This window comes from Prionailurus viverrinus, chromosome C1 (genome assembly GCF_022837055.1).
Source record: "Prionailurus viverrinus isolate Anna chromosome C1, UM_Priviv_1.0, whole genome shotgun sequence".
NCBI lineage: Eukaryota > Metazoa > Chordata > Mammalia > Carnivora > Felidae > Prionailurus > Prionailurus viverrinus.
Window position 1 is genome coordinate 174736462 of NC_062568.1, and position 26838 is coordinate 174763299.

At 36.1% G+C, this 26838-nt stretch overlaps 1 protein-coding gene across 4 annotated transcripts in view; it reads left to right on the forward strand.

Annotated features, from left to right (window-relative positions):
- Positions 1-26838, forward strand: part of LOC125172450 (BEN domain-containing protein 5) — a 1495630-nt gene that overhangs the window by 139189 nt on the left and 1329603 nt on the right. For all 4 annotated transcript variants that reach the window (XM_047870552.1, XM_047870553.1, XM_047870551.1 and 1 more), the window contains one exon: positions 22207-22329. In XM_047870552.1, the coding sequence (XP_047726508.1) occupies positions 22207-22329 (123 nt within the window). Of the gene's footprint in view, positions 1-22206; positions 22330-26838 lie in introns of those variants that run through there.

The following is a 26838-nucleotide window of genomic DNA, read 5'->3' on the forward strand; positions in this document are numbered from 1 at the left end:
TGTGGATTTCTTATGTATGGCCTTTATTATTTTGAGGTCCATTCACTCTGTTGAGAGTTTTTATCAAAATGGATGTTAAATTTTGTTACATGCTTGTTTCTGAGTCTATTGAAATGATCATATTGTTTTTATCTTTCATTTTGTTAGTGTAGTGTATCACATTGTTTGATTTGTGGATGTTGAACTTTGCTTGCATCCTTGGCAGAGAAGCCTTTCTTGATTGTGGTGGTATGATCCTTTGAATGTATTGTTGAATTTGGTTTGCTAATATTTTGTTAAGGATTCATCTGTATTCTATCAGGGATATTGGCCTGTGATTTTTTTTTTTTTTTTTTTTTTTGGTGGGGTCTTTGTCTGGTTTTGGTATCATGGTATTGCTGGGTGCCTAAAAGGAGTTTGGAAGCATTCTCTCCTTTTGAATGTTTTGGAAGAGTTTGAGAAGGATAAGTATTAAATCTTTGAATGTTTGATAGGATTCTCCAAGGAATCTCTCTGGTCCTGTTTGTTGGGAGGTTTTTGATTACTGATTCAATTTCCTTACTCTAGTAATTGATCTATTCAGATTTTCTGTTTCTTCATGATTTAGTCTTGGAAGACTGTAAGTTTCTAGGAATTTCTTCATGTTTTCCAGGTTGTTGCATTTTTGGTATATGGCTTTTTGTAGTATGATCCTTTGCATTTCTGTAGTTTCAGTTGTAACTTCTCTTTCATTTCTGATTTTATTTATTTGAACCCTCTCTCTTTTTCTGTTAGTGAATGTGGCTAAAGTTTTGTCAATTTTGTTTATCTTTTCAAGGAATCAACTGTTAGTTTCAATTGTCTTTTTAGTCTGTTTCATTTATTTCCTCTCTGATCTTTATTAATTCATTTCTTCTACTAACTATGGTCTTTGTACTTCTTTTGCTTGTTCCATTAGGTATAAAGTTAAATTGTTTTGAGATTTCTCTTGTTTCTTGAGATAGACTGTATTGCTATGAACTTCCTTTTGGAACTAGTTTTGCTGTATCCTGTAGCTTTTGGCATGTTATATTTCTGTTTTCATTTGTTTCTAGTTAGTTTTTGATTTCTCCTTTTTTTCTGAATTTCAGTAGTTGTTTGTAACATGTTGTTTAATGTCCACATATTTGTAATTTTTTTCAGTTTTGTTTCTTGTAATTGATTTCTACTTTAATACCATTGTGGTGAGAAAAGATCCTTGATATGATTTGAATCTTCTTAAATTTATTGAGACTTGCTTTGTGGACTAACATGTGATCTACCCTGGGAAATAGTCTATGTGCACTTGAGAAAATTGTTTAATCTGCTTTTGAATGGAATGTCCTATATATATTTATTGCATCTTTCTTGTTCATACGTAATTTAAGGACAATGCTTCCTTATTGATTTTCTGTCCAGATGATTTATCCATTGATTTAAGTGGGATGTTAAAATCCCTTACTATTACTCTGTCAGTTTCAATTTCTCACTTCAGATGTGTTAATATTAGCTTTATATGTTTTGGTGCATATATGTTGGGTGCATATGCATTTGTACATGTTATATCTTCTTTCTGGATTGGCCCCTTTATCATAATGTAGTGCTCCCCTTTGTCTTTTTTTTTATTTAGTCTTTATTAGTCTGTTTTGTCTGATATGACTATAGCTACCCCAGCTTTCTTTTGTTTTCCATTTGCACAGGATATCTTTATATATCCTTCATTTTAAATCTGTGTATGTTTTGACTGCTGAATTCAGTCTTTTGTAAACAGTATATAGATATGTCTTTTAATCCATTCAACCACTTTCATGTCTTTTGACTAGAGAATTTAGTCCATTTGCATTTGAAGTAATTATAGATATGTACTTATTGCCATTTTGTTAATTGTCTTCTGGCTGTTTTTGTTGTTCCTCTGTTCTTTTTCTCTTCCCTTGTGTTTTGATGACTTTCTTTAGTCTCATGTTTAGATTTCATTCTCATTTTCTTTACTTAGTAGCTTTACAAGCAATTAGTCAACTGCCTTTACTATATGTTTATCTTTTTTAGTGAGAATTTTACTTTTGTATTTTACTTGTTATTAAGTAGTGCCATTTCTTTTCAGCTTAAATAAGTCTCTTTACTATTTCTTTTAAGGCCAGTTTAGTAGTGATGAACTCCTTTAGCTATTGCTTGTGTGGAAACTCTATTTCTTCTTTAAATCTGAATAATTACCTTGGTGGGTAGAGTGTTTCTGGTTGGAAGCTTTTCCTTAAGCACTTTGAATATGTCATGCTATTACCTTCTTGCTTGCAAAGTTTCTGCTGAGAAATTTGATAGTTTTATGATTTGATGGTTTGTGTGGAACAATTTTTTTTTTTTTTGCTGCTTTTAAGATTCTCTTCTTTATCTTTAATGTTGACGTTTTAATTATAATGTGTCTTGTAGTTCTCTTTGGGTTTATCTTGTTTGGAACTCTGTGGACTCCTTGGACCAGGATGTCTGTTTCCTTTCATAGGTTAGGGATATTTTCAGCCATTATTATTTTAGATAAATTTTCTACTCTTTTCTCTCTCTGTCTCCTCTTTCTGGGACCCCTATAATGTGAATGTTATTCTACTTGATGTTTTCCCAGAGGTCCTTTAAGTTATCTTCATATTTTAAAATTCTTTTTTCTTTTTGCTGTTCTGTTTGGGTGAGTTCCATTGCCTTATCTTCCAGCTCACTGATCTTTTCATCTACTTCATTTGGTCTTCTGTGGTACCCCTCTGTTGTATTTTTCTTTTCCATTATTGTATTCTTCAGCTCTGTGACTTCTGTTTGGTACTGTGGTATGTTTTCTCTTTGTTGAAGTTCTCACTATGTTCATCCACTCTTCTCCCAAGTTCAGTGACCCAGTTCATTTTTGACAATTTCTTTGAACTCTTTATTAGGTTGATTACTTATCTCCAGCCCATTAGGTTCTTTTTTGGTATTTTGTCCTGTCTTTTTTTTGGGGGGGGGGCATATTTGTCTATTTCATTATTTTGCTTGACTCTCTGTGTTTGTTTCTGTCTATTGGCCAAATAACTACCTCTGTCAGTCTTGAAGGACTGGCCTGGTGTAGGTGATGATCCTTTTTGTTGAACCTTGCCCTATCCCTTGATTGTTTCTTGAACCTTTGCTATTATCTAAACCACCTGGTTTATTCTTGATATGTTCCTATTGTTGAGGATGTGCCAAGACCTGTCAGTGAACCAAGGGTTGGCATCTCATTTAGCACCTAATTTTAGGCTGATTGGAAGCCAGAGCTTCAGGTAGCAGGTTTAAATTATGCAAATATAAATAGTCCTGTGGGGTTGCAATCATAATCTCTGCTGCTTTCCAGATCAGGAGATCTGGAGGTGTCCCTAAGCAACACTTGAACTAATTGGAGCTCCACATGAGTTATAAGTTCCATTCTGGGAAGTCTTGTTGAACTGTAGCGAAGCCATGTGGTTGGAGAAAGATGGTGTCTCCCTTCTCATGTTTCCTGGGAATGCCTCCTTAGCCTTTTGATATGTGAGAAGCCTGATGAAGTCTGTCTCTCAGAGTGAAGCTCCAAGCTAAGAAAATAGGATTTTTTCACATAAAGACTGGGGTTGTCTTTTAGTCTTCTGTATGTTCAGTGCCCTGGGGATGGTGACCTGCCAAGAACTGTCTTTATGATTGTTACAGTCCTGTGGACATCTACAATGCCAGTTCTTTTAGATACAGGGCTAGGTGATCATGGGGGATCCCTATGTGGATTGCATGTGTTTGCTGGCTTTTATAAGCAGGTGGAGTGTGTATGGAACACCACATACTTACCAGCTTCAGTAAGGTAATGGGGAAATGTCTTGATAAGATAAGCCTGTGGGCTTTGGCAGTGAAAAACTAAACAGAAAAGCCCCTGTGCATGTGTACTGGCTTAAGAATGGAAATATGAGAATGCCACTGCTGCTGGCAAGGGAGTGCTGAAACCACTGGCACTTGCAGACTAAGGAGTGGGAGAACACCTTTACTGTTTGTGCTTGCCTGCTCCAGCCAGGGAGGGGTTGCAGCCACTTGTACTGTCTGGCATCAGCATGTGCTAGGATCATTTTTCCCTGCGCATCCTAGTAAGGTGGTTGGAGGGTTCTGTGTACCAGATCTGCAAATGAGTCTCCCTCACATATAGTCTAGGTGCTTTTTAAACTGCTAGTTTTTCCTCTGAGTCTGGTAGTTCTTTATGAGGGGATCTCGTTTTTCTATAGCTCTGAGGGACAATAGACATCAGCCCTGTTTCTTTTCCAAGCCAGATGTTCTGGGGGCTCATTTCTCCAGTACAGATCCCAGCTGCTGGAGTGCCCTGTATTGGGCACCAACCCCTTTCTCCTCTGAGAGAAGGACCTCTGTGGTGAGATCCCTTCTTATTGTGTGTAGCCACAGTGGGTATGGGGTTTTTGCCAAGGCTGCGTCTCTACCTCTTCTACCTGTCTCATTGTAGTATTTTTGTCCTTTGTTGTGCACAACATTTCATCTAGTTTTTGGGTCTTTTTCAGCAGGGAGTGATCCATATGCAGCTGTAGATTTGATGTGTATTTGGGAAGAGATGAGTTAGCAGCTTCCTATGCTGCCATTTTGGGCCCCCTCCTCCAGAAGAATATACTTTTTTTTCTTTAAGTTTATTTCATTATTTTGAGAGAGAGCACATGTGGGGGAGAGGCAGAGAGAGAGAGAGACAGAGAGAGAGGGAGAGAGAGAATCTCAAGCAGGCTCTGTGCTATCAGTGCAGAGCAGGACATGGGGCTTGATCTCACAAACCATGAGATCATGACTTGAGTCGAAATGAAGAGTTAGATCTTAACGAACTGAGCCACCCAGGTACTCCCCAGAAAAATACACTTTTAAATATTCTTTTTGCATTGAATGTTCAATTAAAAATGATTTATTGAAATTGTTTTATATCAGGCATTTTTTAGTTCTACAGTAAATACAGGTTTTTCTATTAATAGTAGTCAAAAACTATATGGTTCCGTGTTCTATGACTAGCATGTAAATAGAAAGTTAATGTTTAAGCGACTCGTTTGGAAGTGGGCATTAAGGCATATGCAACTTGCTGTAATAGAAAATAGAAAAGGTATAAGTAGATTTTTGGTAAGATCAAAGGAGGGAGATAATTTATTGCAAATTATTGGGAAATTGGATGCAAACTACCTTTTTAGGGAAAAATGGGCCAACCATTTTTCTTTAAAGGGTGTCAGGTAAAAATAGGGAAATCCAAGACCTTAGCTTGCTGAATTGGGGCTCATTCATGGTCATACATTTAACAAACCAAGCAAGAATTCAGCTGTATGTCCACATTTATCAATACCATATGGCACCAAACTATACTGTCTGTACTGAATTTTCTATTTTTATAGAAATAGAACATTTTTAAAATTGTATATATTTTTATTTTCCATGTAGTTCTTAACTCATTGGTCAGCTTTTGGACAGCTTTAGTATTAATTGTTAGTATATCCTTATTTTATTAAATGATGAATTTATAGCTTATTTTTCTTATATATTCACTTTAATTCTGGGCACAAGATAGAGTGGTTATAATAATAGATCTTCAATATGCATTAGGTAAGATTGTAGCTTAACAAATCTAGATGTCTTATTTGTATGAAAGATGTATGTGCCTAGAGAGAATTAGGATGTATATATTTAGGAAATTATTAAAATTTTTTTAAGAAAGCTTTTGTACTATATCTTATAAGTATATATTTGTAATGAGCAAATATGATAATATTTTATAAAATGCTAGGAAGAAGCAATGTAATGGGCACTAGATTACTGTTGTTAAAGTTCTCAAATGAATAGATTTCTCTTTCTTAAAACACCCTCAAGTAGGAATTTTAGATTTATTTTCTTGACTTGGAGTTTGTGGTTTTAGTCTCATCTTTCATGTAATTTTCTCTTGCAATTATGAAGTCCTGGAAATATGACTTTATAATGGAACTTCTGACAGATCTCTTTAACTGCATGTCACTTCTACACAGGGGTAATTTGTTACCTCTTTGAAGGTGTTTCAGCCTGAGAGGTGGAATACATGTTCCATATAAAGGTCAGTTTTAATTAATAAGCTGTGTTCCTCATTTTTTGAAATATTTTTTTAAGTTTATTTATTTTGAGAGAGCTTGAGTGCGAGTGGGAGAGGGGCAAAGAGAGGGAGAGAGAGAATCCCAAGCAGGGATCCCCATGAGCTGTCAGTGCAGAGCCTTATATGGAGGTCAGATCCACGAACTGTGAGATCATGACTTGAGTCAAAATCATGAGTCAGATGCTTAACTAACTAAAACAATCAGTTGCCCCTATTTTTTTCATTTTTGCCTGATATGAATTGCTTTAAATTTAGTGTACAGCATTCTCCCCCTTGACCTTGGTTTAGTGGTCAACTGTGATCTGAAAAACATTAAATGGAAAATTCCAGAAACACACAACTTATAACTTTTAAATTGCGAGCCATACTGAGTAGCATGATGAAATCTCTTGCCAACCTGTCGAGGGTGTGAATCATCCCTTTGTGCAATATATTTACATTGTATAGGCTGCCTGCCTGTCTGTTAGTCATTCAGTAGCCTTCTCAGTTATCAGATTTACTGTATCATGATGCTTGTGTTCAAGTAACGCTTATTTTACTTAATAATGGCTTCAAATTGCAAGAGTAATTATGCTGGCAATTTGGATATGCCAGTGAAAAGCTTTAAAGAGCTTCCTTTAGGTGAGAAGGTGAAAGTTCCTGACTTAAAATTTAGAAAAAAACATCATATGTTGAGGTTGCTAAGATCTATGGTAACTTTTATTGCAGTATATTGTTATAATTGTTATATTTTATTGTTAGTTATTGTTGTTAATCTCTTACTGTGCCTGTTAGAAGTTTAGCTTTATCATAGTTATGTATGTATGTATGTATTGGAAAAACATGGTATGTACAGGGTTTGGTACTATCTGCAGCTTCAAACATCCACTAGGAGTTTTGGAACACATCCCTCTCAGATAAGGGGGACTACTGTAGAGTATTCTCCGTGTAAAAATGGAACAAATTCAGCCTTTGTGATATCCATCATCTTCATACCCCATTTAAATTTCAAAAATTCTGTGCAGCCCTAAAGTCTATTTCTAGATGTCTCAGCAGCCTACTAGCATAAAATGAGATATAATTATTGTATTATTTCTTAAGGTACATGCTACATCTATAGATCTACATGTTTCTTTGTTTTTCCCTCCATAAAATATGTTCATAAGTTTTATTGCTAAATATTTGTTATCTATGTAGCATTTTATAAAGGCATGCAAATAATAACATGATTATATTTAGGTAGTTATTTCCTTAAACCTCAATTGTTTTATTTTTTATTTTCTCTCTTTCTAACATCTTTAAGTAGGAAAATTCATTGTGTTAGTCTGGCTCTATGTTTGGAGGCAAATATTTTATACACTACAATAAGGGTGTTTTATAGTGTGTAATTTAACTGGATGCTGCTTATTCAGTGTTTACTTCAAAGAAAAGACTTCTACTAAGACATTCTTTATGGATTTAAATTCAAATTGTTCCCTTCCTTTCTGAATCCTCCCTTATACTTTATAAGTTTGCATCTTTTATTATTTTTTTAAATACACTTCTTTGAAATACACGTATCTTAATAATGATGATGATTATGGTAATGATAATGATGATAGTAATAATAACCAGCTACTTACTGAGTAAATTCTATGTTCTAGGTGATTTACATATATTTTCTGTAACCTTTATAACAACATAAGACTCTAAGCAAACAGACTTAGAGGTTACGTTAAATTATTGAACAAAGGTTGTATTGCATATGTATCTGCATTAGGTGGATGCAGCCTCAAATCTATGTTGATTTGAAATCCAAATTCTTACTACTAATTCATGCTGCCTTAACTAAATGTGGGGGCATTATAAGAATGAAGAGACTGGATTCCAAAATATGGGTAAAACAGCTATTTGGCTGAACATTAAAATGCACAGAAGTCAAGAAATTTAAAATTATTGTTCTATAACTACTATTCCATTATTCCATGCCAACTTGGATTGTTTTGTACTAATGTAAATGCCATTATTTTTAATTACTTTATATACACGCGTTATGTAATTAAGATATGATTTTTCTGAGAACAAATAACTGCATCTCCTGCCTCCTGTATTCAAATGATCAACCAATGAACTGAATTAACATTATGGACTGTAGTTTCATCCTATTCCCTTTTTGGTCTTTGTGTCAGTGCATGTATGTTTTGTGGTATCTTGCTTTCTTTTACTATTTGGTCTTATTATATCACAACTGTTTATTTTAGTAAATTGTAAATGTTAAATGTGCTCTTTATTTTTATTTTAATCATTTAATTTCCCTCCACATTTTTAAAATTAATTAACAGCAGTCATGTCAAAGCAAGTAGACTATCTGATTAAGATACTAATGTATGATACTAATGTATTACTCATGTAATACACACTGCCCTTGTCCAGCAACTTCACATCTTAAAGATATTACACATTTATGCCCTCATTTAAGATCAACATGTTATTGTCAGGATTTGTTAACAAGCATAGAAAAAGAAACACACAAAAAACCTCATGGTTCATTCAGTAAGTGTCTATACCAATGTATATGACTATATCTCACTTCAAATATTAGCAGTAGTGTCCATGATAAAATCTAAATAGTGTTTCAGGTAAATGGGGTTGTTAGTTTGACACTTCTTACTGCTCCTTGAATCATAGTTTTTATCGAATGCCACAATCTATCTTTGTGGGTTTTTTTTTCAATTCAAGTTTTTATTTAAATTCCAGTTAGTTACCATATAGTGTAATATTAGTTTCAGGAATAGAATTTAGTACTTCATCACTTACGTACAACACCCAGTGCTCACCACAATAAGTGCCCTCCTTAATACCCATCACCCATCATCCATTTAACCCATTCCTCTACCCACCTCCCCTCCAACAACCCTCAGTTCTCTGTAGTTAAGAGTCTGTTCTGTGGTTTGCCTCCCTCTCTCCCTCTCTCTTTTTTGCTGTTTCTTTTTGATGAATTTAAAATATATCATGTATTCCCTGTGCTCTCAACAGACATATAAAAACTAATATTCAATATTGAACTCAAATTTAGCTCCTAAATTTGTGTTTAGTAATTCAGTGAATATTTATAGATTACTGACATTGTGCCAAGAATTGTGTCATATCTGAGGTGGAGAGAGAGAAAGTAGTGATAAAAAGATAAGGAATTAGATTCTTCTGATGAGAAACCACAATAACTATGGGTAAAAAGACACATATAGTTAATGATAAAAAGGTATTAATGCTACAGCAAAGGTATAAATAAGATGCTATGGGCACAGAGAGGAACAATGACTTTGGGAAAGTCAGGTAAGACTTCCCAGAGGAGATGATATTGTATGTAGGTCCTTAGAGTGAGTAGGATTTATCCACAAGGAAAAACAAGGATATGTATATGTCCAGGCATAGGGAAAACACAGTAGAGTTCTAATGTTTTCATTTGTGTGTAGAATCACTATAAACACAACTGCTACCAATATTAACTGATACAGGAGTGTTATATTAGTGAATCAAATAACAGTGCGTGACAATGCTACTGGTGACATTATTTCCTAAAATGGTGATACTTCTGGTTAAAATTATGAACAAAAATTATAATCCTTTCTTGGTTTACATGGTAGTTCTTGAAAAAAAAATCAGTATTTATAAAAGCCATACAAAGTGTGTATAACAGCATTAAGTTCTAAACTCACGTAATTATAAATAGGATTTTTACGTATATTAGTGCCTGTATAGGAGATTTGAAAGTTGTACTGGACTCTCCTCTACTTTACAATACATCTAGCTGGTCTCTACCAACCAAATGACATCAGTGCTCTTTCACCATTTTGAAAACAAAGAAAAACCTCAATAGATGTCCAAAATGCCCTCTAAGAATATTCCTCAATTGATAATCATCTCAACAGAATAATTATAGCAATAGAACTACTAAAAATTCTTAAGAAGTGGAGAATAATGTATAAACTATTTCTTTATCTTTCCTAGCAGAGTGTCAATAGATACCGTTTGATGTTCAGAAATTAATTCTAATATTGTGCTAGTTTTTGTCTGTTTGGTCCATCTGGTCTTTGTTCCTTTTATCCTTTTTTTGCTTTCTGCCTTCTTTTGGATTGATTGGCTATTTTTTAAAATTTTATTTTATCTTCACTTTTGACTAGTATATGATCTTTTCTTTGGTGTTTGGCTTTTCAGTATACATCTTTAAATTATTATAGTTCATCTACTTTCAAACAATATTATACAGCTTTTTATTTAGTTCAAGAAACTGAAAACAGCATACTTCCAATTGCTCCCTCCCATCTTTTGTGCTACTTCTGCTATATATTTGGCTTCTACACGTGGTGTAATCTCATAATAAATTGCTACTATTTTTTCTTTATAGTCATTTATCTTTTGGAGTATTAAAGATGAGAATATTTGTATTTACCTTCATTATCACTTCTGGAGTCCTTCATTTCTTTGTGTGGATCTTAGTTTGTATGTGTTATCATTTTCTTTTGGCCAGAAGAACTTTCTTTAACATTTCTTACAATATCAGACTGCTGATAATGAATTTTCTCATCTCCTGTTTTCCTCAAAATACTTGCATTATGGTCTTAATTTTTTAAAAAATGTTTATTTATTTATTTTGAGGGGGTAGAGAGAGAAACTGAGAGAGAGAGAGAAAGAGAGAGAGAGAGAGAATGAGCACGATCCGGGGAGGGGCAGAGAACAGGAGAGAGAGAATCCCAAGAGAGCCCCACACTGTCAGTGCAGAGTACAACACAGGACTCAGTCCCACTATCAGTGAGATGATGACCCGAGGTGAAATCAAGAGTCAACTAACTGAGTCACCCAGGTGCCCCTGGCCTTAATTTTTTTAAAGGTATTTTTCTTTCAGTAATTTAAAGATGTCATTCTTTTGATTTCTGGCTTGCACAGTTTTTTATGAGTAGTGTACTGTAATTTTTTATCGCATGTAATTTGTATTTTCACGTATGATCTATCAAGTTTTAAAATAAATATTTTCTTTGATGCTTCTTGGGTCAGTAGCTCAATATTTTTAATTAACTGTGGAAAATCTTAGGTGTTATCTCTTCAAGTATTCTGCTCCATTCTCTCTCATCTTCTTCTAGAATTTTAGTTATACATATGTTAGATTATTTGGTATTATTCTGCAACTTTTGGATGCTGTGTTTTTTCTTTTTTTCTTTTCTTTATTGTCTTTGTATTTATGTTCAGCTTATTTCTATTCTGTTGAGCTAGGGTTCAGTAATTATTTCCTCATCAGTGTCAAGATTACTGATGAAGAAAGTCTTCATCTCTGTTACTGTGTTTTTTAGTTTTAGCATGTCCTTTGGCTCATTATTGTAGTTTCCATCTCTCTGCTGAAATTCTCCATTTTTTTCATGCATTTTGTCCTCCTTTTCCACCAGAGGCTTTAGCATGTCAGTCTTAGTTATTTTAATTCATTGTCTGATAATTCCAATGTTTAGTCATTTTTTTTTTAATTTTTATTTTTGAGAGAGAGACAGAACATGAGCAGGAGAGGGGCAGTGACAGAGGGAGACACGGACTCTGAAGCAGGCTCCAGGCTCTGAGCTGTCAACAGAGAGCCTGACACAGGGCTTAAACCCACCAACAGTGAGATCATGACCTGAGCCAAAGTTGGACACTAACTGAAGGAGCCACCCAGGTGCCCCTAGTCATTTCTGAGTCTACTTCTATATATTGCTCTTTATAGAGAGTAGATTGTTTTTTCTTGATTTTTTGTATGTTCCACAATTTTTTTATTGCATACTTGACTCCCAGTATAGAACAGTAGACAATGATGTAAAAACTGTTTGTCTCTGGAAATGGATACACCTCATCTCGTAGGTCATTTGTTTGAGGGCTAGGTCATTCTCATCAAGAATTAAGCTGGGTTAAGTTTCATTGTTGCTGTGGTTATCTTAAATTTATCATTGATTTTAAATTCTTCTGGCGTTACTTTTTTTTAACATTTTAATTTCTTTCTTTATTTTTAAAATTACAAAATTTTAACATTCCAGTATAATTAATATACAATGTTTTACAATATAGTGTTTCAACAATTCTATACTTTACTCAGTGCTCATCATCATGGTAAGTGTACTTTTAATCCCCTTCACCTATTTCACCCATCCCCCCAACCCATCAACACGCTGGTAACCATCATTTTGTTCTCTGTATTTAAAAGTCTGTTTGTTTGTCTCTTTTTGCCTTTTCTGATGTGTTTTGTTCCTGAAATTCCACATGAATGAAATCATATGGTATTTGTCTTTCTCTGACTTATTTTTCTTGGCATTATATACTCTAGATCCATCCATGTTGTTGCAAATGGTAAGATTTCATTTTTTTATGGAGAATAATATCCCTTTATATATATCACATCTTTTTTATCCATTCATCTGTTGGTAGACACTGGGTTGCTTCCATAATTTGGCTATTAAAAATAATGCTGCAACAAACATAGGGCTATACATATATTTTTGAATTTGTGTTTTCATATTCTTTGGGAAAATACCCAGTAGAGGGATTACTGGATCATAGGGTAGTTCTAGTTTTAAGTTTTTGAGGAATCTTCATATTGTTTTCCATACTGGCCATACCATTGTATATATATATTTTTTTTTAATTTAATTTTTTTTCAATATATGAAATTTATTGTCAAATTGGTTTCCATACAACACCCAGTGCTCATCCCAAAAGATGCCCTCTTCAATACCCATCACACACCCTCCCCTCCCTCCCACCCCCCCATCAACCCTCAGTTTGTTCTCAGTTTTTAAGCGTCTCTTATGCTTTTGCTCTCTCCCACTCTAACCTCTTTTTTTTTCCCCTTCCCCTCCCCCAGAAACCCCATGGGTTTCTGTTAAGTTTCTCAGGATCCACATAGAGTGAAAACATATGGTACCTGTCTTTCTCTGTATGGCTTATTTCACTTAGCACATAACACTATCCAGTCCATCCACGTTGCTACAAAGCAAGAGGGTTCCCGTTTCTCCACATCCTTGCCAGCTTCTATAGTCTCCTGATTTGTTCATTTTGGCCACTCTGACTGGCATGAGGTGATATCTGAGTGTGGTTTTGATTTGTATTTCCCTGATGAGGAGCGACGTTGAGCATCTTTTCATGTGCCTGTTGGCTATCCGGATGTCTTCTTTAGAGAAGTGTCTATTCATGTTTTCTGCCCATTTCTTCACTGGATTATTTGTATTTCGGATGTGGAGTTTGGTGAGCTCTTTATAGATTTTGGATACTAGGCCTTTGTCCGATATGTCATTTGCAAATATCTTTTCCCATTCCGTTGGTTGCCTTTTAGTTTTGTTGATTGTTTCCTTTGCTGTGCAGAAGCTTTTTATCTTCATGAGGTCCCAATAGTTCATTTTTGCTTTTCATTCCCTTCTCTTTGGGGATGTGTCAAGTAAGAAACTGCTGCGGCTGAGGTCATGGAGGTGTTTTCCTGCTTTCTCTTCTAGGGTTTTGATGGTTTCCTGTGTCACATTCAGGTCCTTTATCCATTTTGAGTTTATTTTTGTGAATGGTGTGAGAAAGTGGTCTACTTTCAACCTTCTGCATGTTGCTGTCCAGTTCTCCCAGCACCATTTGTTAAAGAGACTGTCTTTTTTCCATTGGATGTTCTTTCCTGCTTTGTCAAAGATGAGTTGGCCATACGTTTGTGGGTCTAGTTCTGGGGTTTCTATTCTATTCCATTGGTCTATGTGTCTGTTTTTGTGCCAATACCATGCTGTCTTGATGATTACAGCTTTGTAGTAGAGGCTAAAGCCTGGGATTGTGATGCCTCCTGCTTTGGTCTTCTTCTTCAAAATTACTTTGGCTGTTTGGGGCCTTTTGTGGTTCCATATGAATTTTAGGATTGCTTGTTCTAGTTTCGAGAAGAATGTTGGTGCAATTTTGATTGGGATTGCATTCAATGTGTAGATAGCTTTGGGTAGTATTGACATTTTGACAATATTTATTCTTCCATCCCATGAGCACAGAATATTTTTCCATTTCTTTATATCTTCTTCAATTTCCTTCATAAGCTTTCTATAGTTTTCAGCATACAGATCTTGTACATTTTGGTTAGATTTATCCCTAGGTAGTTTATGCTTCTTGGTGCAATTGTGAATGGGATCAGTTTCTTTATTTGTCTTTCTGTTGCTTCATTATTACTGTATAAGAATGCAACTGATTTCTTTACATTGATTTTGTATCCTGCAACTTTGCTGAATTCATGTATCAGTTCTAGCAGACTTTTGGTGGAGTCTGTCGGATTTTCCATGTATAATATGTCATCTGCAAAAAGTGAAAGCTTAACTTCATCTTTGCCAATTTTGCTGCCTTTGATTTCCTTTTGTTGTCTGATTGCTGATGCTAGCACTTCCAACACTATATTAAAACAACAGCGGTGAGAGTGGACATCCCTGTCGTGTTTCTGATCTCAGAGGGAAAGCTTTCAGTTTTTCCCCATTGAGGATGATGTTAGCTGTGGGCTTTTCATAAATGGCTTTTATGATGTTTAAGTATGTTCCTTCTATCCCGACTTTCTCGAGGGTTTTTATTAAGAAAGGATGCTGAATTTTGTCAAATGCTTTTTCTACATCGATTGACAGGATCATATGGTTCTTATCTTTTCTTTTATTAATGTAATGTATCACGTTGATTGATTTGCGAATGTTGAACAAGCCCTGCATCCCAGGAATGAATCCCACTTGATCATGGTGAATAATTCTTTTTATATGCTGTTGAATTTGATTTGCTAGTATCTTGTTGAGAATTTTTGCATCCATATTCATCAGGGATATTTGCCTGTAGTTCTCTTTTTCCGCTGGGTTTCTGTCTGGTTTAGGAATCAAAGTAATACTGGCTTCATAGAATGAGTCTGGAAGTTTTCCTTCCCTTTCTATTTTTTGGAATAGCTTGAGAAGGATAGGTATTATCTCTGCTTTAAATGTCTGGTAGAACTCCCCTGGGAAGCCATCTGGTCCTGGACTCTTATTTGTTGGGAGATTTTTTTTTTTTCAACGTTTATTTATTTTTGGGACAGAGAGAGACAGAGCATGAACGGGGGAGGGGCAGAGAGAGAGGGAGACACAGAATCGGAAACAGGCTCCAGGCTCTGAGCCATCAGCCCAGAGCCTGACGCGGGGCTTGAACTCACGGGCCGCGAGATAGTGACCTGCCTGAAGTCGGACGCTTAACCGACTGCACCACCCAGGCGCCCCTTTTGGGAGATTTTTGATAACTGATTCAATTTCTTTGCTGGTTATGGGTCTGTTCAAGCTTTCTATTTCCTCCTGATTGAGTTTTGTAAGTGTGTGGGTGTTTAGGAATTTGTCTATTTCTTCCCGGTTGTCCAGTTTTTTGGCATATCATTTTTCATAGTATTCCCTGATAATTGCTTGTATTTCTGAGGGATTGGTTGTATTAATTCCATTTTCACTCATGATTTTTTCTATTTGGGTCATCTCCCTTTTGTTTTTGGGAAACCTGGCTAGAGGTTTATCAATTTTGTATATTTTTTTCCAAAGAACCAACTCTTGGTTTCATTGATCTGCTCTGCATTTTTTTTAGATTCTATATTGTTTATTTCTGCTCTGATCTTTATTATTTGTCTTCTTCAGCTGGGTTTAGGCTGTCTTTGCTGTTCTGCTTCTATTTCCCTTAGGTGTTTTGTTAGATTTTGTATTTGGGATTTTTCTTGATTCTTGAGATAGGCCTGGATTGCAATGTATTTTCCTCTCAGGACTACCTTTGCTGCATCCCAAAGCGTTTGGACTGTTGTATTTTCATTTTCATTTGTTTCCGTCTATTTTTGAATTTCTTCTCTAATTGCCTGGTTGACCCATTCATTCTTTAGTAGGGTGTTCTTTAACCTCCATGCTTTTGGAGGTTTTCCAGACTTTTTCCTGTGGTTGATTTCAACCTTCATAGCATTGTGGTCTGAAAGTATGCATGGTATGATTTTGATTCTTGTATACTTATGAAGGGATGTTTTGTGACCCAGTATGTGATCTATCTTGGAGAATGTTCCATGTGCACTCGAGAAGAAAGTATCTTCTGTTGCTTTGGCATGCAGAGTTCTAAATATATCTGACAAGTCCATCTGATCCAATGTATCATTCAGGGCCCTTGTTTCTTTATTGACCATGTGTCTAGATGATCTATCAATTTCTGTAAGTGGAGTGTTAAAGTCCCCTGCAATTACCACATTCTTATCAATAAGGTTGCTTATGTTTATGAGTAATTGTTTTATATATTTGGGGGCTCCGGTATTCGGTGCATAGACATTTATAATTGTTAGCTCTTCCTGATGGATAGACCCTGTAATCATTATATAATGCCCTTCTTAATCTCTTGTTACAGCCTTTAATTTAAAGTCTAGTTTGTCTGATGTAAGTAAGTGGCTACTCCAGCTTTCTTTTGGCTTCCAGTAGCATGATAAATACTTCTCCATCCCCTCACTCTCAATCTAAAGGTGTCCTCAGGTCTAAAATGAGTCTCTTGTAGACAGCAAATAGATGGGTCTTGTTTTTTTATCCATTCTGATACCCTGTGTCTTTTGGTTGGCACATTTAGTCCATGTATGTTCTGTATTATTATAGAAAGATACGGGTTTGGAGTCATTGTGATGTCTGTAGGTTTCATGCTTGTAGCGATGTCTCTGGTACTCTGTCTCACAGGATCCCCCTTAGGATCTCTTGTAGGGCTGGTTTAGTGGTGACGAATTCCTTCAGATTTGTTTGTTTGGGAAGACCTTTATCTCTCTTTCTATTCTAAATGACAGATTTGCTGGATAAAGGATTCTCGGCTGCATATTTTTTCTGTTCATCACATTGAAGATTTCCTGACATTCCTTTCCGGCCTGCCAAGTTTCAGTAGAGAGACTGGTCACGAGTCTTATCGGTCTCCCTTTATATGTTAGAGCACATTTATCCCTAGCTGCTTTCAGAATTTTCTCTTTATCCTTGTAATTTGCCAGTTTCACTATGATATGTCATACAGAAGATGGATTCAAGTTACGTCTGAAGGGAGTTCTCTGTGCCTCTTGGATTTCAATGCCTTTTTCCTTCCCCAGATCAGGGAAGTTCTCAGCTATTATTTATTCAAGTACACCTTCAGCACCTTTCCCTCTCTCTTCCTCCTCTGGAATACCAATTATGCGTAGATTATTTCTCTTTAGTGCATCACTTAGTTCTCTAATTTTCCTCTCATACTCCTGGATTTTTTAATCTCTCTTTTTCTCAGCTTCTTCCTTTTCCATAATTTTATCTTCTAATTCACCTATTCTCTCCTCTTCCTCTTCAATCCGAGGTGTGGTCGTTTCCATTTTATTTTGCAGCTCATTGATAGCATTTTTTAGCTCCTCCTGGCTGTTCCTTACTACCTTGATCTCTGTAGCAATAGATTGTCTGCTGTCCTCTATACTGTTTTCAAGCCCAGTGATTAATCTTATGACTATTATTCTAAATTCACTTTCTGTTATATTGTTTAAATCATTTTTGATCAGTTCGTTAACTGTCGCTATTTCCTGGAGATTCTTTTGAGGGGAATTCTTCTGTTTCGTCATTTTGGATAGTCCCTGGAGTGTTGTGGAACTGTAGGGCACTTCCCCTGTGCTGTCTTGAATAACTTGCATTGGTGGGTGGGGCTGCAGTCAGATCTGATGTCTGCCCCCAGCCCACCACTGTGGCCACAGTCAGACTGGTGTGTACCTTCTCTTCCCCTCTCCTAGGGGTGGGATTCACTGTGGGGTGGCGTGCCCCGTCTGGGCTACTTGCACACTTCCAGTCTTGTGGTGCTGGCGTATTAGCTGGGGTGGATAGGAAAGGTGCACAGGGGCGGGAGGGGCAAGGTCAGCTCGCTTATCCTTTGGTGATCTGCTTAGGGAGGGGCCCTGCGGCACCAGGAGGCAGTCAGACCCGCTGCCGCTGCCGGAGGGATGGATCCGCAGAAGCACAGTGTTTGGTGTTGGTGCAGTGCAAGCAAGTTCCCTGACAGGAACTGGTTCCCTTTGGGATTTTGGCTGGGGGATGGGCGAGGGAGATGGTGCTGGCGAGTTCCTTTGTTCCCCGCCAAGCTGAGCTCTGTGGTCCGGGGCTCAACAACTCTCCCTCCTGTTGTCCTCCAGCCCTCCCACGCTCTCTGTTAACTTATAACCTTCCAGATGTTAAGTTCTGCTTGCTGTCAGAACACCCTCCGTCCGGCCCCTCCGCTTTTGTAAGCCAGACTCGGGGGCTCTGCTTTGCTGGTGGGCTGCCCCTCTGCCCTGGCTCCCTCCCACCAGTCCCTGTAGCGCGCACTGCCTCTCCACCCTTCTTACCCTCTTCCGTGGGCCTCTCTTCTGCACTTGCCTCCGGAGAATCTGTTCTGCTAGTCGTCTGGCAGTTTTCTGGGTTATTTAGGCAGATGTGGGTGGAATTTTAGTGATCAGCAGGACACGGTGAGCCCCGCGTTCTCACATGCTGCCATCTTCCCCTGAATCTCAACCATCTCTGTTGGTCATTCCTGACGCCATGCCCAGCATCTCTCCGCAGTGGGCTGTTGTCCCTCTGCACTTTGGCTGCCAGCGCTGCTCCGACCACCGTCTGCTCCCTCGTGCTTCGGCCAGCTGCTGGCAGGCTGCACCATTGTATATTCTTACCAACAGTGTACGATGGTTCCTTTTTCTCCTAATCATCATGAACACTGTTTTCTTGTGTTTTTGATTTAGCCATTTTGACAGGTGTGAGGTGATATTTCATTGTGGTTTTCATTGCATTTTCCTGATGATGAGTGATGTTGGTCATCTTTTCATGTGTCTGGTGGCTATTTTTATGTCTTTGGAGAAATTTCTGCTCATGTCTTGTGACCATTTTTAAAATATTAAATATAATTTATTGTCAAATTGGTTTCCATACAACACCCAGTGTTCATCCCAACAGGTGCCCTCCTCAATGCCCATTACCCACTTTCCCCTCTCCCCCACCCCCATCAACCCTCAGTTTGTTCTCAGTATTTTTTTTAATTTTTTTTTAAATTTTTTAATGTTTATTTATTTTTGAGACAGAGAGAGACAGACCATGAACGGGGGAGGGGCAGAGAGAGAGGGAGACACAGAATCGGAAGCAGGCTCCAGGCTCTGAGCCATCAGCCCAGAGCCCGACGCGGGGCTCGAACTCACGGACCGTGAGATCGTGACCTGAGCTGAAGTCGGACGCTTAACCGACTGAGCCACCCAGGTGCCCCCTTTTTTTTTTTAAATTTTTTAACGTGTTCTCAGTATTTAAGAGTCTCTTATGGTTTGCCTCCCTCCCTCTCTGTAACTTTTTTTCCCCCTTCCCTTCCCCCATGGCCTTCTGTTAAGTTTCCCAGGATTTGTGGCCATTTTTTAAAATTGGATTGTTTTTTGGGTGTTGAGTTTTATAAATTCTTTATATATTTTGGATACTAATCCTTTATCACATATGTTATTTTCCAACATCTTTACCCACTCAGTTATGCTGTCTTTTAGTTCAGTTTTTTTATGTTTTTATTTTGATGTAGTCCCAATAGTTTCTTTTGGCTTTATTTCCTTTGCTTGAGGAGATATACCTAGAAAAATGTTGCATGGATGATGTCAGACATATTACGCTCTGTGTTCTCTTCTAGGATTTTTATGGTTTTAGGTCTCACACTTAGGTCCTAAGTCCATTTTGAGTTTTAATTTTGTGTATGGTGTAAGAAAGTGGTTCAGTTTCATTCTTTTGCATGGAGTTGTCCAGTTTTCCTAACACAATTTGTTGAAGAGACTGTCTTTTTCCCATTGCATATTCTTGCCTCCTTTGTTGAAGATTAATTCACCAAATAATCATGAATTTATTTCTGGCTGGCTGTTCTAGTCTCTTGATCTATGTGTCTGTTTTTGTACCAGTATCTGACTCTTTTGATTACTACAGCTTTTCAGTATATCTTGAAATCTGGGATTGTGATACCTCCAGTTTTGTTTTCCTTTTTCAAGATTACTTTGGCTGTTCAGGATGTTTTGTGGTTCCATACAAATTTTAGGATTATTTGTTCTAGTTTTGTGAGAAATGTTGTTAGTATTTTGGTAGGGATTGCATTAAATATGTAGACTGCTTTGGGTAGTGTGGAGATTTTAACAATTCTTGTTTTTCCAAATGGAATATCTTTCCATTTGTTTGTATCATCTTCAGCTTTTTATCAGTGTGTTATGGTTTTCAGAATATAGATCTTACATCTCCTTAGTCAAGTTCATTACTGGGTATTTTATTACTTTTGGTACAATTGTCAATTCAATTTTTTTAAATTTCTCTTTGTGCTATTTTATTATTGTTATATAGAAATCCAAGAAGATTTCTGTATATTGATTTAGGTTTCTATATATTGATTTTGTATCAATATGTAATCAAATGTTTTTTGGTAGAGTCTTTAGGGTTACTTTATTCCTGATGAATAGGGCTAGAGAGATTAAGAATTTTTCCCCAGTCATCTGCTCCACCCTAAACTTTGGTCCTTTTCTGGTTACACCTGCTACAGAGAGGGTTTATTTCTGTGGATTTGTCTCATCTCTAGAAGTAGATTACTATAGTTTTTAGTGCTTGCTATCTTGGTATTGAGGAAGCAAGAATATATCTGTTGTCTTGGTGTTTCTTAGGTCTTAGGTGGGTCCTATATGCTCTGGTCTTGTGGTGATTTTTTTCAATGATTCCATCTCTCTTCCCTCTTTCATCTATGCTTTGAATCATTGATGGGTCTTGTGTGAGATAGTCTTGTCTTCCTCTCCTTCAGGTATAGAGGATATTTTCTTTTGCTGCTCCTCCTCCTATTTTGGAATCTTATTCATGCATGGGGTTTTAAGGTTTGATCTTTCTCCCCCAGTGGCTTTTTTTCCCCATAAGGGAAAAGGATACTGGGGGGGCTTCATGCCTCTTTTTTAAAAAAATTTTTTAACGTTTATTCATTTATCAGAGACAGACAGCACAAGCAGGGTAGGGGCAGAGAGAGAGGGAAACACAGAATTGAAGCAGGCTCCAGGCTCTGAGCTGTCAGCACAGAGCCTGACGCCGGGCTCAAACTCACAAGCTGTGAGATCATGACCTGAGCCGAAGTTGGACGCCCAACCAACTGAGCCACCCAGGTGCCCCTATGCCTCTTTTATAAGAGAAGTCCCTCCCCTTCTCCAGTCCTGCATTACAGTGAGAGGCATTTTCTAGTTTTCTGCCCTGTCCTCAATCTTTCTCTTAAACACCTGATAAAAGGCATGTATAGGAGAGACTGCTAGTGGTTGTGAATTCTCTTTGTGTCTATGTCTCTGTGAGGTTCTACACTGTCATTTTTCCTATACTTGACTTTTAGTAGTTAAAAATAATTAGGCCTCATTCTGTTTACTCACTGGTATGACACCTACCAGTTCTTTCTCCTGTGCTCTGAGTCCTCACTTTCCTTGGACATCAGATTATTGCTGCCTTGTAATCTCTGTTTCTGTAGAATTTTTTAAAGTTATGATTTTGTTCTTTGTTGGGATATGTATTTTTAAGGTATAAGGTATGATTTTTCCAACTTTCTACGTCTTAGGTGGAAGTTAAACTTCTAAATTAAAAAAAAAAATTAAAGTTCCTTTTAGGAAATATAACTTCTATGTTAATTCATTGGTTCTCAGCTTATTTCTGGTTATGGAATGCTAGGAAGTTATAATGCTAGTTATAGTACCATTGCTTTATTTGAATTAAAATTATTAAATATTTCTGACAATTTAAATATATTTTCCATTTATTAAATATCTGATGCAATTTAATGAGCATCTTTTGGATTTCAGTTGTCATGCTAGATATTTTCATACCTAATTCTCATAAACACCATTTTGAAGAATGGCTTTTGCTTTTCTTTTATTATGGATGAGAAAAACTGAGGCTTAAAGGAATTAAGTTGATTGCTTTGTATCACAAAGAATTAATGTTGTAGAAGTGAGACTTCAGACTTTAGTTTCTGATTTCAAAATGTTTCTTGTTTCTACACTACACCACTATTGTAGTTCATTTCTTACTGTCTGGATAAGTAATAAATGATAGGGGACAGGGAAAAATAATAATAAAAATTTTGTTGGGCTTCTGTTACTAGATATGTTTTGTTTTATGTTAAACATGAGCCTTTTTTAAAAATAGGCAATGATATGGGAAATGAAGATGCCATCGGAGGGAATGTGAGCAAATATACGGTGCTTCCATCTGGATACTGTGGACAGCCCAAGAAAGGACATCTTATCTTTGATGCTTGTTTTGAAAGTGGTAAGTATATTAAAGACCTTAGCTTTTGAATTTGTCTTCGGTTGTTTCAAAATACAGTTCATCTGGCCATTCACTGTGATTCAACCCATTTAATATTTCATCATAATGAAACAGGTTATCAGAAAAAAAATAAATTTTTAAAGACTTAAATTGGAAATAACTTGAAAATGAAATGCTGTGTTTTTGTTGATATGTGATCAATGGTATAATGTTAATAATAATGATCATTGATAGAGCACCTTATATTTTATAAAATACTTTTTCAGATATTAATTTTTGGGGGATAAAACTGACAAATTGATTATATGATTAATCATTAATTATTGAATGTTTATCATGTATTTGGTTCTGTGTGACATGCTCATAGAACTTAGTCTTTGTCAGAGAGAAGGTCTGCCTATAAAGAAATGATTCGGTAACAGATTCAGTTGAACACAAACAAAACAGCAAAAGTAATATTATATCATAATCATCAAATTCTGTGGTTATTCTGAATGGGAAGATCAAGACTTGATTGTAAATTCCTATCCAGTAGGGAATGGATCTTGTTAACGTTTTTGTGCCCTGAGCCTCATACTCTGTATAGCACATATTAGGTACTCAGAATATGTTGAAAATACTAATGAGAAAGGTAAACATAATTTTGTTTTATAAGTAATTATTAATTATTTTTTATTTTGAATAATGTGTGTGTGCTGGCGCGCGCGCGTGTGTGATTGTTTGTAGGGGCATGGCAGTTTAGTTACATGACACTTCTGTCAACCCTAAGAACATTGGTTGTTTATATCAACAGTTGAAAACTTGTTTATTCAAGCTTTTGCTCTTTGTTTATTCCATGCTATTTTAGTTTGCTAGGGCTGCCATAACAAAGAACAACCAACTGTGTGGCTTAAACAACAGAAATTTATTATCTCACCATCCTGGAGGATGAATGTCTTGAGATCAGTGTGTCAGTAGGGTTGTTTCCTTGTAAGGGTTATGAAGAAGAATATACTCCATTCCTTTTTTTTATAGCTTCTGGTGATTTGTTAGCAATCTTTGGTGTTCTTTGGCTTGTAGAATCATCACCCCAATCCCTGCCTTCCTCTTTACTTGGCATTCTCCCTGTGTGCCTGTTTTTTTCTAAATATTCCTTCTGTATAAGGATGCCAGTCATGTTGTATCAGGGGCCACTCTGATGACTATATTTTAACTTGATTATCTTTGTAGAGACCCTATTTCCTTTTAAGGTCACATTCTGAGGTACTGGGTGTTAAGACTTTAACATGAATTTGGGGGGCACATAATTCAACCTATAAGATAGTACTGTAGTGTTCTTCCATTCAGACAACACTGTCCACATAGTTAAGAACAGTTTCCCTGAAGTTTGCATTTTGCCTTGTCTGGGATATATTTGGTGCTTAGAAAATATCTTTTGAATTCTTTTTACCTCAGTTAAAGACTTGAAGGCTCTTTATAATAACAGCAGCTCTCTAAGGGTCAAAATTATCCTCATTTTAAAGATTATGTGTTGTTTTTGTTTACCTAAAGTATGAAATAATCCAGATTTCTTTCCATATTTTCCTTTAACTTAGTCATATTTTTCCATCCTTTACTGAAAAGTTCAGTAGCAGAAATTACCCAATGTGACCACATAGTAACCAAATTAATAATGTATGTTTCTCCAAAAGTGTATGAATAGTTGGTTTATGTCAACTGAATTTGTGCAAGTGGTGCATAAGCCTTGCAGTAATAGTAGAGTGGTTAAGTGGACATGCTCTGGTGTCAGGCTAAAGTTTAAATTCTCACTTGAAAACTAAGCCATAGTTTCCTCATCATTTAATGGAGAATGATGCCTACTTTATGTCTAAAAGCAAAAAAATATATATATTTCATTGTTTAAAAAATTAAAACATCTTACCAAAATGGAAACAAAATAATAATAATATTTAAAAAATAGGTAAATGAGAAAATCTCAGAAAGGGAAAATACCAAAAGAAAATTCAGCTGGATGACTATATAAAATACATGCTATGAGTTCCCATAAATTTGCTATAGGTAGACAATAAATTTAACTGAAGGTTTTCTGGTAACCAGCATCAAGAGAAAAACAATATCCATCAGATAAAAATAAACCAAATATTGAAATCTTATAGAAATTCCTCCTATTGGGCTTCCTAAAGCAGACACTGAGATGTGATGAATAGCATTCTCAACAATATACCTGTGGTATTTACAACAATGTATTTCATAGGTGTATGTTTTGTAATATCCTTCAATGTGGTCTGGGGTCCTAATGCTAAAGGGCATCTTAGTGAAAGCAATTCAGTTGGCACTTGAAACAATTTGTTTGACATATGCAGCTTTCATCTGATCTAATTTAAATTAAGGGATTTGTTTTAGATTATTTAAAACAGGGAAGTTAGGGGTTTTCTCTTATGTGCTCACTCTGAGCTACTGACTGGATGCCTCACGTGTTGTGTTGTGAAAAGGATTCTGTAGGTGTAGACTTTTGAAGGAGTAAGGTGATTAATTGATTCAATGATTGGGAGGTATTGTTTCATATGGATGGAATATATTGTCTTCAGATAGGCCCCATAGGTATGTTTTTTTTTCTGAGTTGTGGAATATGTAAAGTGCCTAGTATATTGCCTGGCCCTGAACTGGTGGGTTATCTGTTTTTCTAAATGAGAAAGAAGTTCTGCAGTTCAAATATGAACTTTCCAATGAAACCCTGCTCTGTTTTTTTCCATACCCCCCTTAGTATAAGTAATATTTCCCTTGGAAAAACAGAAGACCACTATAAATTTATCTTTCTATGGATACCTGACACTTTTCATGATTTTTAAAAACTTTGTTCTCTTCCACTGCGCTATAACCTGCTCAGGACAGAATCTGAGTCTGATTAAGCAGGGGCTCTCCCACAGAACCAAGCTGAGTACTTACAAAATTAAGCACTAAATTAATACTATTTTTAATTGATGAATGAAGTAATTCGAGCAATAGAAAGATAGGGAGAAATTAACTTTCTTACAGCTTTCATGAAAAAAAAATCATATTTAATTGCTTATTATTCCCCAGTCTACCAACTTCTCTCAAGTCTTCATATGTGTGCAGGTACTGTTTTCTCTGTGACCTAGATCCCTTTATCTTCCTGGTAAAATGTTAATTCAGATTCAGTCCAGCATTTCTTCCTCTGAGAAACAGTACCTCTCAGACAAGTTTGGCTGTCTCTACCTCTATATTTACAGGCACCTTGTAGGCTCTTACATGATAGTCTTTACTGAATTGCAGTCATTTCATTGTTTCTTTCTTTTTCCTTATGATTGAAACCTTGAAGTCAGGGATGGTTTCTTATTAGTTTTGGTTCTCCAGTGCCTAGTGTACTAACAGTCATATAACAAGGAGATTAATAAATGTGTGAATAACTGAGAGAGGACAGATAGTGAACAAAATGGTTTTTGTAAAGTGAGATTTTAAGATTAATAAAAATATTTTTATGTTTAGATAAAAATATATTAATAGCAGCAAAAATATTAAGAAGGAAAACAAAAAAATTAATTACTTGGTGCTTATCAGACATTATGATAAGTGATGTACATAGTTTATTTCATTTAATACTCACTGAAACTTTCTGAGGTATTATATATCTCTTGTAGGTGAGGAAACTAAAGCTCAGAGATGTAAAGTTATTTCCCTTGAATTGCATGATTGACAAGATGTATAGATGAATTTGAAAATGAGGGTTTCCTGGCTCCAAAGGCCATACTTTTAACCATTGCATATACACATTACCTTATTATAGGCTAGTTTATGACATATGAATAATATATATATGTGTGTATATATATATATAGCCTATAAGCCTATATATATATATATAAGCCTATATATATGTGTATATGTGTATATATATATGTGTGTGTATATATATATATATATCCATCCTATAAGATAAGACATACAGGTTTTGTGATAAGAAAAATAAAAAATTGTCTACTTATTTTAAAATAAGCCATCCAAAGGGCACCTGGGTGGCTCAGTCACTTGAGTGTCCAACTCCTGATTTCAGCTCAGGTCATGATCCCAGGGTCATGAATCAAGCGCCATGTTGGACACTGTGCTGAGCATGGAGACTGCTTGGGATTCTCTCTGTCTCCTGCCCCTCTCCCCTGCTTGTGTGCGCTCTCACTCTAAAAAAATTAAAATAATCCATCCAAATAAACACTATTTGGTTGCCAATAGTACTGTTGTTTTACGATTGACATGAATACATGTATATTGAATATGAGAAGAACAATATAATTTATACTACAAATTAGCCTCAGAGACTTAATATAATATTTAAATTACTGTGGCTTGAAAGAGGGTCAGTAAAAGAAAGACATGGTTCAGTTGTTTATATACCATTTCAAGACGATGGAAATAAAAACTTAAAACTTTTATTTTTAATTTCTATGATGGAATTTTATTATATTTATTTGTGTAATCTTTAAAAATTACTGTTTCCTTTTGAAAGAAAATAGTTTT